Below are 16,179 nucleotides of genomic sequence, written 5' to 3' on the forward strand. Positions count from 1 at the left end.
CACTTTTCAAGTGTTTTTTAATGAGCAGTTTTTAATTTTGAGTTAAAAATTTTTATTTTCTTTATGGTTGTGTTCTTTGCTAATAACTTCATGGTCATGAATTCTGTTTTCTCAAAGCTGTATAGTGTTAACTTTCACATGTAGGTCTGTGTTCTTGTGCAAGTTAATATTTGTTGGTGGTTGAGTTTGATATCATGGTTCAGGGGTTTTTTCTCGTGTGGATATCTAGTTGCTCCAATACTATGTTTTTATTTTATTTATTTATTTATTTATTTTTAGAGAGGAGGAGGGAGGTAGAAAGAGAGGGAGAGAAACATCAATGTGCAGTTGCATTTTACACGCCCTGTGCTGGGGACCTGGCCTGCAATACAGACATGTGTCCTATACTGGGAATTGAACCTGCAACCCTTTGGTTCATAGGACGGAGCTTAATCCACTGAGCCATACCAGCTAGGGCCCATGTTTTTATTTAATTTTTTAAAAAATTCACCAATTTTAGAGAGGGGGAGGAGAGAGAGAAACATCAATTTGTTGTTCCACTTATTTACGCATTCATTGGTTGATTCTTCTGTACCCTTACTGGGAATCAAACCTGCAACCATGGCATATCAGGATGACACTACAACCACCCAGGCTACTTGGCCAGGGGACTTTGGATTTGCTTTGGTGTGTTTGCCCAAAATCAAGCAACTATATGTATATGTATAGGTCTATTTCTGCATTCTGTCTGTTTTATCGATCGGTTTGTCCTTCAACAATACCATCGTGCTGCAGTTGCTGGAACTTTATTGGAAGTCTTGAAATCTGGTAGTATAAGTCATCTTAGTTTTTTTCCAACAGTGTCTGGTAGGATTCAACTTTTACTTTCTTTCTGTGTGAGCATGTAATCACTTTGATATGCATTAAGTTTCTGTTCATGTTCCATTTTAATGTTTTTCCCTATCTTTGTTGATTTATTTTTATATTTTTAGAATTTAAAATACTAAATGGTTCCAAAAGTCCAAAGTGGACAAAAAAGACACATTCAGAAGTGTCACCTTGGCCCCGCTCTACCCCTAATCCCTCCCACCTGCTGTAGGGAACTAATTCTATTGCTTTCTCCTTTCTGTCCCCCCCCCCATCACCATATAAACACATGTGTCTATTTATATGTGTGTGTTTACATATATGTAAAACTTTTTAAAACACAGATGTTAGGGTACCATCTAGGCTCTTCTTCAGTTTGCTTTTGTTTGTTTACTGTGTGCTGGAAATCACACTCAGTGCTTAGAGATTTTCTCATTCTTTTTTACAACTGCATAGCAGCCAGTATTTAATATGGTCAATTTTGACCAAAGGGTCAGAGCAAATATTACACTTGAATTCATTTCTGCTCTAATTATTTCTGGGCATTGCTGGGACAGCTTCCTTTCTGCCATGTGCAGGGGATCGCCCTAAACTCAGAACAGTCTGTGACCGCAGGGAGATGTGAGCCATCCTTACGGAAGGGTGGCGGTAGAACACATTGTCCTCTTCCATGCCTCACTGTGTGGGGCTCCTCAGAGCCCAGAGCATTAACACGTTTGAAAAAAGAAAAAGTTGAAGAAAAGGCATCCAGCATGATCACTGTTTCCTTTTGCTGACATTTATATTCCCTTCACTTTATGGGTTTTGTCCCTAATTCCCCTTCACCTGTGTCTCATGTGAAGTAGTGTGCTAACCAGTGTGCCCTACAGGTTGTATTAAGTGTCTGTCACGCTTTCACGCAGTCTTTCCCTCTAAAACAGGTCGCCCGGGAGAGTGGCCCGCCCCACATGAAGAGCTTTGTGACCAAGGTGTCAGTTGGGGAGTTTGTGGGGGAAGGTGAAGGGAAAAGCAAGAAGATTTCAAAGAAAAATGCTGCTATAGCTGTTCTTGAAGAGCTGAAGAAGTTACCACCTCTGCCTGCAGTTGAGCGGGTGAAGCCCCGAATCAAAAAGAAAACAAAACCCATAGTCAGGGTAAGTGCCTTTCTGGATGAAGAGCGTGTTTCCATTGTGACATTTGGGGAACTGGAGAGACTAGTGCTGACGCTAGTGGAAGTGGAGGGAGCTAATGCACAAATGCCAGACCCGGGAGACTCTATACAGGGGCCACCTTGTGTAGTTCTCTTGGGAGCCCCAGGTGAGGTAGGTAAGGCCACTGAGCTGGGTTCAGGGGAGTCACCTGCAGGCATGAACATGCAGATGTGGGTGTTCGCAGCCCTGTGGTCATGAGGGCGGTCAGTGCCTGCCTGCGGGGAGAGCCGTGAAGTGAGCGCCCTCCGATGGACTGCTGCGCCCATGCACCGGGAGGGGGGTTCGTGGGCGGAGAGATGGCCAGGGGCAGGTGTAGGAGGAAGATACCTCACTATATGCGGGGGGACCCCTCCAGAGAAAACTGGAATTGTCTTCTCGAGGGTGGCCCCTTGTAGTAGAGGGTTCCCCCATGACGTGAGTGTTCTAGGAGCCCATCTACATCAGAGTGCTAGTTGGTGGGGGTGTGAGAGGCTGCATTTGGCTTCAGTGAATTTTTTTTTGAAGACTCAGCACTTTTGCTCATTTCATGATGGGTGATTTATGAGCTCACTTGCTTACACTGTGCTGAGTGTTCCTCAGTTTTTGACCAAAAAATGGCATGACCCCTCTACCCCACCCTCCCTATTTACCCAGCCTCGCCCTGAGCGACATTTTTTTATTTCCCTGGATGAAAAACATCCTCAAAGAGAAACGTTTTGCCGATGTGGAAGAGGCAAAACAAAAAACCACAAACACTAAAAGGCATCAAAATCAACGCGTTCGAAAACTTTTTGAGCAGTGGAAAAGATGTCTTGATAGATATATTGCATCAAATGGAGAGCACTTTGAAGGTGATTGAAGTTTAAACATGTAAGAATAAGTACGCAATTTTTTATAAATAAATTCTGGGTTTTTGGGCCCCTCATCTTCTTGTTTTGGAGTTTTGGGTCTTGCCAATAGACCTATCGAACACTGTCTTGTCCTCCACCCCCAGCCTCAAAGCTGGGACAGGAGTCCATGGAGGGACGTTTTATGAATGTCAGGACTGTCACTATGGTTTCATGCAGTATCGAGATCCAGATTTTGGGTACACACATTAGCATACTGTACATAGAAAAGGTAGCATACTTTTGCAATTTCCTTTTTTTGCTTAATACATCCTGGAAATGCTTGTCAGAGTGGGTGAGGATTCCTTGACGCCGGCGGTGATCACTGTGGGGTTCTTGGGTTCCTCTCTCTGTGTGGCATGAGCTTGATTTTATTTTATTTTTTGTATACTTTTAATGGTTTCTGGATTTTGAGTCATTGTTAAGAAAGTTGGGAACCCATCTTATGGTACAGAGTTTTGGGAAATTTTAGGAATAGTGTTCTTATTTTTTTCTACCTTTTTAATCACTGTAATATGTTGAAATTGTTGAAAAACAGTCATTGCAATGATGCTTGCCCACTCATAGTGAAATGTTGATGTTGGTTTGCTAAGAAGTCCTTAAAAATCACTTTAGAACAATAATAGAAAATCATTAATCATCTTACAATTTAAAAAAGGTTTAAAAAGAGCAGATTAATTCTGAGCCATTAGAGCAACAAAAAGTAACTCTTGTCATGTCCTAACCTCTGAATTGGCCAAGTCCTTTCTGTGACTCATATGGTACATGGTTTCCGCAATAATTGTTCCTCAGGTACAGAGCGGCCCGGAACATGGCCAGGCGATGAATCCCATTAGCAGACTCGCCCAGATCCAGCAGGCAAAAAAGGACAAGGAGCCGGAGTACATGCTTCTCACAGAGCGAGGCCTCCCGCGCCGCAGGGAGTTTGTGATGCAGGTGGGTCAGTGTGGCTTGTGGACGTCCCTTCTCTGACTTTGTCCTGTCTCAAGCCGGATGATATCCAGGGTCAGACGCCTTCCTGAGGAGGCCGGGTCTGGTGCATCAGTCCAGTGGGCCGCTCCCTGCCCTCAACATTGTCGCTATTAAGACCACGTTGCTTGCAGTAACTTGGTGCCTCGAAGCCTTATTTCTGCATACACCGCAGGTGCTGTCAGTAGGTAGGAGTTTGGGCACAACATGCCAATTTAGAAGAGTGCCGGAGTGATGGAATTGTGGGTAAATTTTTTCTTTTTTTGAAGTTTTTATTTTTTAGAGAAAGGGGAAGGGAGAGAGGAAGAAAAGGAAACATTGATTGGTTGCCTCTCACACGTCACCAGCCGGGGACCTGGCCCACAACTCAGACATGTACCCTAACCTGGAACCGAACCTGTGACCTTTCGATTCCCAGTCTGGTCCTCAGTCCACGGGGCCACACCAGCTAGGGCTAGAGTTGTTTTCTTCATTACATGTACCTTAATGTTTATATCCTTTTCAGAAGATAAATTTTATAAGTTGTATCAGATTATCTCTTCCTGCTTCTCCTAATCCTTCTGTAGAATCTGGAGTCCAGGTTGGCTCTTCTTAGATTGCAGTGACACTTCAGAGTAGCACAGAGGGTTTCTCCTCGTGCCTAGCTTATTAAACAGATATTCACATGGGCCGCTAATTTGTGATTTGAATCTAGTAGTGTTTTCTGCTGAAAACCAAGGCATTTAACTCTTGTGTATCAGTTTACCACTTAAAGCATCACCACTTAGCCTGGTGCGTTTCACCTCCCCCATGGGAAGGCGAGAAGAGTAGTGATTGATCCATTCTGCAAGAGGAAACCAGCTGGCTGAGAAGATCAGTAATGAACTTGCCCAAGCGCAAATAGCTGGTAGATGATTAGTCGGGATTCAACCCCAGGCCCCTCTTTACAGGCCAGGGAAGGTTTCCCTGACTCTCGCAGTTTTGTGACATGGGGCTTTTGGTTTTGGTCAGACCAGCTTGCAAGGGGATTGTAGACTGTGGGTGTTCTGGAATATGTTTCACAATCAGCTCTTAGGAGAGAGCAGTATGCTCGAGGGGTGCATGTGTGTGGAGGTGTTCACACCTACAGGGTGTGGCAAAGGTAGTTTCCAGTTCATATGGAAAATAATACAATAATTAGTAAATAATAGTACAAGAATAAACTTTCATATACTCACAACTATAAACCTACTTTTGCCCCACTCTGTATATATAAACATACAGATATTTTATAAATTTTATTAATAGAAAGGATGTGTAGCACAGAGTTTACAAATAATATATTTCATATGTATAATATTCTTTAAAGTTCATACATCACTTTAGTGTGATTGTCAGTAACAGTAGTGTTATAAAATCAGACTATCAATCAATGCTTGTACTATCCAGGCTGCTCATGTCACTGACAAGTGAGTGTAGTTCTAGGATGAGTATTGGTTGGTATTTTTGTTCACAGTAGCAAGTGAGATGAAAGTAAAACAACAAAGACATGTCGGAACTTTTCTCACTTGTAAGCAATATTAGTGACTTCTCTGCTCAATCAGATAATTTTCGCTGACTAGAAGAATTTTCAGTTTTTTATACTAGTTACAATGTCTTGGTGAGACTTGACATGCATTTAAGCTTAATCTGCCTTGTTAACCTTTTCTCTGTCATTTAAGTCTAGAATAGACATTCAACAAAACCTGTCTTGCTCTGTAGTGTTCGCAGATTTTGGTGGTGGGAACCCTACCATCGCTGTCTTTACTCCTGGTTATCGAGTCGGGAAGAGATGAGCAGCAGCACACAATTATGTAATATTTCCACCATACAAATACAATAGACGTAAAGAACTTCAAAAGCATAGGTAACTCTGAAATGTAGTCAAATTAGGAAGTGATGAGTCTTAAGTATTCATTTCCTGTTTGTTGAACTAATTTATTTCACTATAAGCTTATACAATATGAGACTGTTTGGTAATGGTTACCTTTAACAAGTTCTCTCAATTCCTGCATATTTACCAATCCGCTTTTGCAGGCTGGTGCAGACCAACTCCTGGGTGCTGCTGCTTAGCTGCCTGGCTTCTGACCAGTGCTGGATTCTTTGGCCAGCACATCAGTTCCTGACTGGTTTTTACTGTGAAGGTTTAAGCACTAATATGAGTCTTGTCTTCTTCATGCAGGTGAAAGTGGGAAATCATACTGCAGAGGGAATGGGCACCAATAAGAAGGTAGCCAAGCGCAACGCGGCTGAGAACATGCTGGAGATTCTTGGTTTCAAAGTCCCACAAGCTCAGCCCACCAAACCAGCGCTCAAATCAGAGGATAAGGTGACTCCTTGGGGCTGTGTGTCCTTGTCTCTATTTGCAAGATGACCTCCCCCTCGTCCTGGGGACTCTGGTACCTCCAGAGCCAAGCTTCAAGGCAGGCCTTGGCCCTTCTGGCTGTGAAGCAGCCCTGCCGATCAGCGTCTTCTCCATTCAGGCCATTATAAGGTGGTCAGAAGGGGAGACGCTCGTCCATGGCCGCAAGAATGCTTCTGAGTCAAGTTGTTACTCTCACGGTGTCTTTGTGGTCTAGGATGCTTTGCTGGAGGGCAGCTTGCTTCTCTGTTGGTAAATTGGGCTTGAAATTAATGAATCTGTGATTCCACCATTTGCACTCATAGAATGAGGCCTGCATAAAAGATTTCTCAACTTGGGCTTTTGTTCGCTGTGGAGCAGGCTTTGGTTTTTCTGGGACACTGAAATAGTATGATTTTAGAGGCAGGGCCAAATCTATAGTTTAGACTTGAGATTTCTTTTTTTCTTTATAAATTTAACACTAGATAAGAAACAATCCTGTATTGAAAATTTTACTCCTCCCAAGACTTTTAAGCGGTGCCCCACCGAAAGCCTTGCCTGACCTTGTCTCCAGTCTCTGAACGCTCCTGTCGGGATATGCTTGCAAAACCAAGGACTGATTCACGGCCCTCGGCCAGTTGTATCCACTTTGAGAAGCAGCATCTGCTGTGGCCACACAGTTAATAAGTAGGACCCCAAACACTTGTCAGAGAATCTGTATAGATTCTGGACTTGGATCTGGGTTTTTTTATTCCAAAACCTTGTAGAGCATTCATAGGCATCCTTACCTTCTCAGAAAAGAGACCTTGTGTTTGACAAAATTTTTATCTAGTAACATTTCCCTCTCAGTTTGTCATCTCTGGAAATGTCACCTTACTAGCTGCAGGAAATATTTTTTAGCTTCAGTGTAAAAGCATCTTTTCCCACCTTGGGCTCTACCAGTATAGTGTCTTCTGGCTCCTTCTGATTTCATGCTCCCTTCTCTTCCTGTGCAGACGGAGGCCCAGCATTTGGTCTGGTGCATCTGTCTGTGGACAGGCTGGGGTCTGTGTTTGGGGGCCTGTGTACTGGGAGAGAGTGAGACTTTCTTTGCCTTTGGGTTTGCTGGGCGGCAGAAGCAAACCAGTGGTCAGGCTTTGGGAGGAGGGCTTTCTGCGGATTGCCTCCTTATCTTTCACACGTGTCAAAACCAAAGACAGATGTTAATTGGAGTTTATAATCTGTAGACGGCAGGAACTAATGGAACTAACTTTTCAACAGTTTGACTTATATTCATAACCCCCCTCTTTTTTGTTTGTTTTTAAGACACCTATAAAGAAACCAGGGGATGGAAGAAAAGTAACCTTTTTTGAACCTGGCTCTGGGGATGAAAATGTGACTAGTAAGTGTGATGTTAATATTGTCTCGATCTAAATGTGATTTTGGGATTTGCTTGGTTCCTGATAATAGCAGGTGCCCATGAACAAGTTTCAGCACATTCAACTCTGCATCATCCTTGTGCCAGTGTGTATGCTGAGGGTGGGCAGGTGGATGGGGTTTGTAGTATCTTTCCAGGCAGGCAGTGCGTGTGGACTTGTGTTGATTTGTCTGTGTGTTCCTCCCCAGGCAATAAAGAGGATGAATTTAGGATGCCTTATCTTAGTCATCAGCAACTGCCTGCTGGAATTCTTCCCATGGTGCCCGAGGTGGCCCAGGCCGTAGGAGTCAGTCAAGGACATCACACCAAAGATTTTACCAGGGCAGCTCCGAATCCTGCCAAGGCCACGGTAACTGCCATGATAGCCCGTGAATTGTTGTATGGGGGCACCTCGCCCACAGCCGAGACCATTTTAAAGAATAACATCTCTTCAGGCCACGTACCCCATGGACCTCTCACAAGACCCTCTGAGCAGTTGGACTATCTTTCCAGAGTCCAGGGATTTCAGGTAACTGCTAGCCCAAGCTGTGGGGTCTGTACCTCCGTGCAGTCATATTTGGGTTTCCCTCAGAAAACGAGCTTTGTACCTGATTCTGAAGAGTCGAGTTCTTTGTCAAGGGGGATGGGTGGAGAAAGCATGGTAAGAGGGTCATCCTAAGGAAGGGTAGAGAGGTATGGGAAGTATAACAAGCCTATAGGGTAAGAGAAAATCCTTGACCTTTGGTAATAAAAGTTTAAATATCCAAGCCAACTGTAATAATAACAAAGCCTCTGATCTAGTGGTAGTTATAAATTTAGATTTCGGTGAGAACAGACTCCTTGTGCTGACCCTTTCTGCCTGGTAAAGACACGACTTCTTTTAGACCGGGGTTTTTGAGTAGACATTTAGGCTCCTGGAAGACTGTGGAGGCTGTGGCCATGACCTGCCTGCAGCCCCCGGCACCCCTCCGCAGCAAGCCCCCCGGACAGTCTTGTACTGACTGAGCAAAAGATGACGTCCCATGTCAGGCTGAGACTGGGGAGAGAGGCGCCATTCCCCTCTTTGCTAAGCCCCATTCCCCCATTCATAGTCACCTCCTCCCTACCTTTGCCTCAGTTTTCTTTTCCCCCTTAGGTTGAATACAAAGACTTCCCCAAAAACAACAAGAACGAATTTGTATCTCTTATCAATTGCTCCTCTCAGCCGCCTCTGATCAGCCACGGTATTGGAAAGGATTTGGAGTCCTGTCATGACATGGTGCGTTCCCCCACACAGCGGGCCTAGTTCCGACCTGTTGCAGGCCGCAGGGTGACACATGAAGGGGTTTCCCGCAGACGGAGGGGAGTTGATTGTTTCACGGATTTCATATTTCTGAAGAACTTTTTTCTTAGTTTACTGGGCTGATGTCACATCCTGTTTATGAGAACTTAGCAGCTTTAGCCAGCCCTTCCCCTGCGGACCGTGGATTCGAGAACCGCTCCAGAGATCGTGTTCAGTTCACCTCTTACTAGAAGCAGGAATTGCAGGCCCGAGTTCTGGCAGCTGTAGAAGGCCCTTACTTTGGTATTCTGCTCAGATGAAATTTTTGTTGTGAGAAGTGCTAAAACCGAGAAGGATTGCTTAATGTGCATAAACTTAGGCACATTCACCTGATGGAATATTATGCATCCATCAAATTAATGTCTCCAAAGATAATGTATTCTAACAAGGAAGCATGGTCGGTTTTTGTTTTAAAGGAGGATATAAAATTTGTCCAGTCCACTTACCACGAGGTTAAAAATACTAGCAGGAAATGTGTAAGAAAATTAACAGGTGATTTAATGATGTAACCATAGATAATTTATTTTTTAAATTAAAAATTCAAACATTAAAGAAGCTTACTTAGTGGAACCACCTGCTTTGTTGGATGATAGGAAAACCTCCCCCTCTATAAGCAGTGTCTTATGCTGTGGTCCCAGGCAGTGGCTGCGGTCTGACTTTTCTTTTTGTTCCCTGCTAGGCTGCACTGAACATTTTAAAGTTGCTCTCTGAGTTGGACCAACAAAGTACAGAGATGCCAAGAACAGGAAATGGACCAATGTCTGTGTGAGTGAGCTGATCTGCATGGGAAGGCAGTTCTAGTCCTTGTTTGCGTTAAATTCACACTGGTCAACTCAGTAGTGAAACACTTGGCCTCAGTCACTCCCTGCCCCGTTCCCTGGAAACCTTTCCAAGTTTGGAGCAGAGAGCTCCACTTTGTAAAAAATTTTGAATACTGTATTTTGCTGTGTATAATGCGCTCCCATGCATAATGTGCACGCACATTTTTGGCCCAGACTTTCAGGGAAAACAATTTTCTGTTTTTTAATTTTTAAATTCAGTTATTTATTTATATTTAGGACAAAAACCAATTACTGTATTCCAGGGTATTATTTTGCATACGGATATCATTATTGCTGTCTAGAGTTACACTTTTAATGCATAAGCATAAATAAAAGAATTAACATTTATAATAGATATGGAATTAGTACTACCCATGTGCATCCTTGTTTCTCCCTCAAAAATTCAGGCAAAAAAGTATACATTATACACAGCAAAATACAATAGATAATATATTCATAGGATTCCAAAATCAAAATTATTTTAAAAGGTACGCCATGATAAATCAGTCTGGCCCTCGTGCAGGCCCCATCCAGCTCATTGTTCCTGCCCCATCCAGCAGTCACATTTTTATTAGTTTCTTATGTATGGATACTTCCTCTTTCATTACGCAAATATAATCTTACACTTCCTTATTTTCTTCCCCCCCCCCGCCGCCGGAGATGATATGCTGTGTACATACTCTCCTCCTTGCTTTTTTCACTTGACAGTATATATCCGGTGAAAACCTGACTGTAATCCAGTTATCATAAGGTCGGGCCTATGCTTTTTGGCTTCTCTCAGTGTCTGTGAATTTCTTTTTAACATGGGTTTAATTCTCATAAATTTCAAAACTAGCATCATTTTCATTTTTTTCTTCCTTAAAGGTGTGGGAGGTGCTGAACCCCTTCTGGCCATGAACCATTATAAAATCCCCAACATATACTGAAAATACTGAGACTGCTTTTGAAAATTTGGAATTTCTGATACCTCCAGTGGGCCGAGAGACGCGATGGGTAAAGAACTGGAGACAGCAGTGGTGACCAGGGCGGGAGGCTGTGGCCGCTTGCACGTGCTGTGGCCGGTCCCCACACTGCAGCAGCTGCTTTGGGGGAAGGCGGGCTCAGTTGTGAAGCCAGCAGGTCCGTGCCCCAGGCACTTCAGTGCTTGGTTTTGGGTTTTTTGGTTGGTGTATTTTTTGCTGTGTGAAAGAAGAAAGCAGAAAGCATGACCCCTTCTCAGACTGGCCCACTCAAACACTTTGGGACAAATCCTGGACGTCCACGCCGGAGAGAGGCCTTAGACCAGCCGGCCCAGAGCTGCAAGCACCAGAGAAAAATCACATGCTTCCTACTCAGCGCGAGCTAACCTTTCCAGCGCGCTATGGCTCACCGCCTCCGTGGTTCTCACACCATCACCACTGCTTTCTCTTCCAAAAGAGATACATATTCTTAGTTTTATTATTTTCTTTTGATTGAAATGACACTATATAAATTTTCATTTGAGTTTCTCAATTGTATCTAGTTACATAGCACAGTTTAGAAACTTATGAGACTGACTTTATCAGTAATTTAACCGGCAAAAATTAAATCCATGTGTATGTGGTTATACCTTTTTATTCTATTGGACTAACCCAGGACCATTTCAGTTATGCAAATTGTGTGCCCTCTGGTTTAGCTGAAACAGTCCTGGACTTCTCAGAAACTTTGATGAAGTTTCCCACAGTTGTATAAATTGGACAATTTAGGAATTTTAAACTTTAAACGATCATTTGGCTCCTTTTCTATTTCATTTTTGTTAATGCAACAGAACTTAAATGAACTTTGATCTCTGTTTTAAAAGTTATTAAAATCGTGTATATATACCTATGGCTCTTGAGAACACATAGCTTTCACTACACTACAGGACGTGATCTCCATGTAGTACATATGAAACTGCGGATTGGTTTCCCCGAGTGCTTTATACTGTTGATTGCATCTCCATGTAGGGCTGAAAAGAATGACATATCTATGTGTATTTCTAAAACTGTGTTGCTTTTGATGTTGTGTTACTGTGCACAGAAGTGTGTGCGGTAAGCTTCTGCACATGGTCCAGCTGGAAAGCACGGTAGCCTAGCAAGTACTGCTTCGATTCATTGTTTACGCTGGAATTTTTTCTCCCCATGGAATGTAAGTAAAACTTAGTGTTTGTCACCAATAAATGGTAATACTAAATTTTTTTTGTTAATTTATTCTCAGTTGCCACTACTGCTAGGTTGGGTCCCCTCCCAACCTGCCCCATATCCTTTTTTTAAGAAAAAAAAATTTGTAATGCTTGTGATTCCATTTGGGCAAAATTCTGAAGACCTGAAATAACTTTATACCAAACTGTTTATCAATAAACAGCTACTAATGAATTTTTTTGGTTCTGTTGAGCGGTAACTAAAGGGAAGATGGAAGGGCACTAAAGCACGGTGTGGGGGGCATTGCTGCAAGGGGCGCGTGGGCACCGGGTGCAAGGGAGACGCCTGTCATCTGAACCTGACTCTGCTACCCAAAGAAATGACCCGGAGACTTCCCGACAGCCCGAGTCTCCTTCCTTCCTGAGGCGCGCTCACACTCAGCAGGAAAGGGAGGTGTTGCTCTCTAGCCTGGCCGAGGAAGGGACTGGTGGTTTTCTTTTAATTTTAGAAGACGCTCAAAAATGTTGATCACAATAAAACCAGCCTGTGGATTGGACTGCTGGAATAACCAAAAGTCATCAGAAGGTTATGGGAAAATGCGGAGGAGTGGAGGGGATTCAGCACTACAGGCATAAAAGCAGTGAAAGGAAAAGATGTTTTCCCTGCCCAGTCCTAGATTCAGCCATTTCTCCAAGGAGCCCTGGTCCCCTTTAGTGACAGAAGCATTTAGAAACCAAGATCTGGATGCTTGGAGCACTCATTGCTACTAGTGTGCTATTTCTAGGCCATTCAAGCAGACACCTCAGAAACGTGTCTGTATTATGTACATACGTGTGTGTGTATGTACAGGGGTGGGCAAAGATAGGTTTACAGTTCACGTGGAAAGTAGTACAGTATTAATAACAAACTTTCGCATACACCTGTACACCTACTTTTGTCCACCCATGTATATGTATACACACACCTATTTATTTGTATATATATTTAAAAGCCATGCATTTATACTGGTATCTCCAGCATCTCCGAGTTCTTCACAACTTTCTCTCTGGTACTTTCTGCAACATGGAGTTTGTAGCCAACCTCCCAGCCTTGCTAACTACATCCTCCACTTATCACCTACTATGCCTTCTCTTGTGTTCTTAGCCATCGGTTCAGGGCACACTGCCTACGCCTCACAGTAGGCACACTGGTGACAGGGCAGGAGAATTTTAAATAACTGAGAACTTCTGGTGGCTGTTTCAAGTTGGCTCTCATTGACAGCACTCCAGAAAGTGACAATTTCCACTTAACATCTGGGATGTTAGGAAGAATTTCTGGGTTTCTTTGGTAAGAGGTTTTTCAAAGGTGAAACATCATTGGCTGCTTTGGAAAGCTGTCCAGATGGGAGGTCCTTGAATGGTCTGATTGTAAACTCAAAGCAGCCTTGCCTCTGGACAAGCCCTGTAGCTGCCGTCGGCTGCGGAGGGCCCACTCGTTCTGCAGTACTTCTTGTCTCCATGGGCTTCGAGAGAGCTGCCTGGGAATCCAGTTTGCACTACATTTTACCCCAACATGATCTCTTTCTTGAGTGGCGAGAAACTTTGATCCCAAACAATGTATTTCTGCCCTTGGGACAACAGATACAGTCCTGATTTTCAGGATGCGGTCAGAAAAGCAGACAGGAAGGCCTGAGGCAGGTGTAAAATTATGGATGGTATTGTGGGTCAGCCAGAGTAAGACTGGGTCTTTGGATTTGTAGAGCATTGGTCCTCGAAGGCAGAGGCTCCTTGGTGGTCCTATGATTGACAAGCTTGGGACTCCATCACCCCATAGTGGTGTGCGGACATCAAGTTCCTCCTACTACAAGATGTTAATGAGTGAAGATGATTTCCTTATAGCTGGTTTTTTTTTTTGTTGTTGTTGTTGTTTCTTAAAGTCTTACAGAGTGTCACTTCTGAATCTAGGTTTCTTTCCACAGCTCACTGAGCTAATGTGCATGGTTGCAGGGCACATGCCCTGTGACAGACGCTTTGGCCAGGATTCCAAGGTCTGTTGGGGTAGGAGGGAGTCTGAAATGGGTGTGATGAATGGGAAAGGAAACCAGCTGTTCCCAAGCAGGGTGCTGCTGCTTGCTGTGTAAGAGCCAACATGAGCTCAGGGGAATATGGCCGCCCAGGGAAGAAGGATGGAGTGTGTAGCTTTCTGTTTGCATGTACCTTTATAAACTTCCAACACTACAGCTTTGGTTTTAGTGCCTAAATGTCTGTATGCCCTTAATAACAGACCAAAAAGAAAAAAAAATTACTCAAAACTTCTAAATCCATTAATAATGATTTAGTCAAGCCCTTAAGTGTTCTGGATTGGCAAGGAGGAGTTAGCAAATACAGGCTTTTAAAGAAATGTGTGTTCTAAGCAGCAGTGGCTAACTCAAAGACAGGAGGCAGCGGAGTTTTCAGTTCCTGAAATCAGTTACTTTCTTGGAATGTGTCATTCTGTGTATATAATATACATGTGAAACTCATTCACCATATTCTAATCAGACTTAGTACTTTAAGCAGCATCCAGTTTTTAATAGCAAAAATTCAATGTCTTTTAGGAAATTTGTACTCTTTGCTTAATACATGCTTAATCCGAGTTCAATTTAAAAAATATTTCCTTTGTACATTCTTTTACAAAGATTCATCAAAACCTGCTTTGATGGCAGCACCCACTGGTCTTGCAGTGACAACAGGAAATAGAAGTATTTGTGTAGAGGCAATTTTCTGAATGATATTTCAATTTCAAAGTAAATTGTGAAGAATTTTAAAGTGTGCTGTGCACACTTGGGAGTCTCCATTCTAAAGCTGGGTGGTGAGTTATGCTCCGAGCACCTGGAGCTTTGCAGAATGAGGTCTGCCAGCCCCACTCTGCCAGGCCCAGCCTTCAGCCACCACGAGTGTTCTCACTTCCTTTGACTGTAGCAGCAGCAGCAGCGAGGGTCTCTCTCTGACCTTTGACATTGCTGATGGATCAATGGGCAGTTGGTTTCACTTTGGAGGAAGGATCTGTCAGGAGCCTGTGTAACTTCTTCAGACTTCTTATGAAGTAATCTGCTTTTCTGTTGTGTATTTGCGCTTGATTTTTGTCCCAGGGGTCAAACTTTTTTGTTGCTACGGTTTCTGATTGGGTGTTTTCTGCTACCTTGTTTTCCAGATAGCTGACTTGATCCTCAGCTTCATCTAATCTGTTAATTCCCTCTATGTACTCTTTATTTCTGACCAGTTTTGTTGTCGCCATCATTCTAAATTTACCTGTTCTTTCCCTAAGCTTACTGGAAACCCTTATAGCTGTTTTGACTTTGTTCTTTCACTTGGGACAAGTCTTTTGTCCTCTCTTTTTGGCTGACTACCATGTTTGTTTGAGTGTTAGGTAGATCTGCCACATCTCCCAGGCTCGACCAAGCAGCCTTACGTAGTTATGTTCTGAGGCCTAGTGGCAGCCTCCCTGGTCACTGGAGCACTCCACCCCTTTGCGTAGGCGGTGTGCCCTCCTGTTGCATTTGAGCCTTGATCGCTGTTGGCACGTCAGTGGGTGGGACTGACCCTCCAGCTGACGAGCTGTGAGGTGGCCATAACTGTTATGTGGGGGTTGATCCCACAAAGCGGAAGTTGCTTTAGTGGGGCTCTGGTCCTAGCCAAGTCCAACCTTCAGGTGTGTCGTTTGTGGAGCTGGTCAGGTGGGGCGTGGGTGCGGTCTGAAGCCAGCCGCCAGATGTGTTAGTTCTGGAGGGTCAGGAGTGGCTCCAGTGTAGGCCAAGGTAGCTGTTCATAGGGCACAAAGTGACCTGCAGTTGGTTCCACTGGTGCTGGGCTTACAGGCTCCTGGAAGAGACTATGCAGCAAACCAAGGCCGGCTGCTGCTATATTTGGGGCTACCGAACAGGAGTTACCACACTAGCTGAGATTTGTCACCTGTTGTACCAGGCTTGGGGTCAAAGGTAGACTGAGGACAGCCGCTCATTGTTTGGGGTTCGTGGACTAATTCCTCAGCACCCAGGGAGGAAGGTCGTGTGTGTGGAAAAGCTGCTTGGTTGTGCCCATTGGGTGGGGTCTCAGAAACAGAGAGGCCCCTGGGGCAGAGTGGAGATTCGTGTTGGGTTAATGGAGAACCTAGACTGGCGCCAGCTCAAGCCAGCCAGGGGGAAAGCAGCGGTGCCAGCCGGCTCTTCCAGCCCTGGCCCTGAAGCTAGTCGGTTCCATTCCTCCCCGCGGGCCCCTGGAGCATTCTGGGCGGGTGCCCCCCACTCCTCTGCAGGGGACCCTCCCACAACTGACAT

The 16,179-nt window shown here is 44.1% G+C and overlaps 1 protein-coding gene across 6 annotated transcripts in view; it reads left to right on the forward strand.

Moving 5' to 3' along the window:
* STAU1 (staufen double-stranded RNA binding protein 1) overlaps positions 1-11,937 on the forward strand; it is a 50,544-nt gene extending 38,607 nt beyond the window's left edge. For all 6 annotated transcript variants that reach the window (XM_054573622.1, XM_054573620.1, XM_054573624.1 and 3 more), the window contains 8 exons: positions 1,767-1,979; positions 3,695-3,838; positions 6,051-6,197; positions 7,515-7,590; positions 7,815-8,134; positions 8,741-8,863; positions 9,606-9,691; positions 10,612-11,937. In XM_054573622.1, the coding sequence (XP_054429597.1) occupies positions 1,767-1,979; positions 3,695-3,838; positions 6,051-6,197; positions 7,515-7,590; positions 7,815-8,134; positions 8,741-8,863; positions 9,606-9,691; positions 10,612-10,627 (1,125 nt within the window). In that variant the 3' untranslated portion in view covers positions 10,628-11,937. The remainder of the gene's footprint in view (positions 1-1,766; positions 1,980-3,694; positions 3,839-6,050; positions 6,198-7,514; positions 7,591-7,814; positions 8,135-8,740; positions 8,864-9,605; positions 9,692-10,611) is intronic.
* Positions 11,938-16,179: the final 4,242 nt, after the last annotated feature.

This window comes from Pteronotus mesoamericanus, unplaced genomic scaffold (assembly GCF_021234165.1).
Source record: "Pteronotus mesoamericanus isolate MK-2021 breed Mesoamerican mustached bat unplaced genomic scaffold, CSHL_Meso_final contig_25, whole genome shotgun sequence".
Lineage (NCBI taxonomy): Eukaryota > Metazoa > Chordata > Mammalia > Chiroptera > Mormoopidae > Pteronotus > Pteronotus mesoamericanus.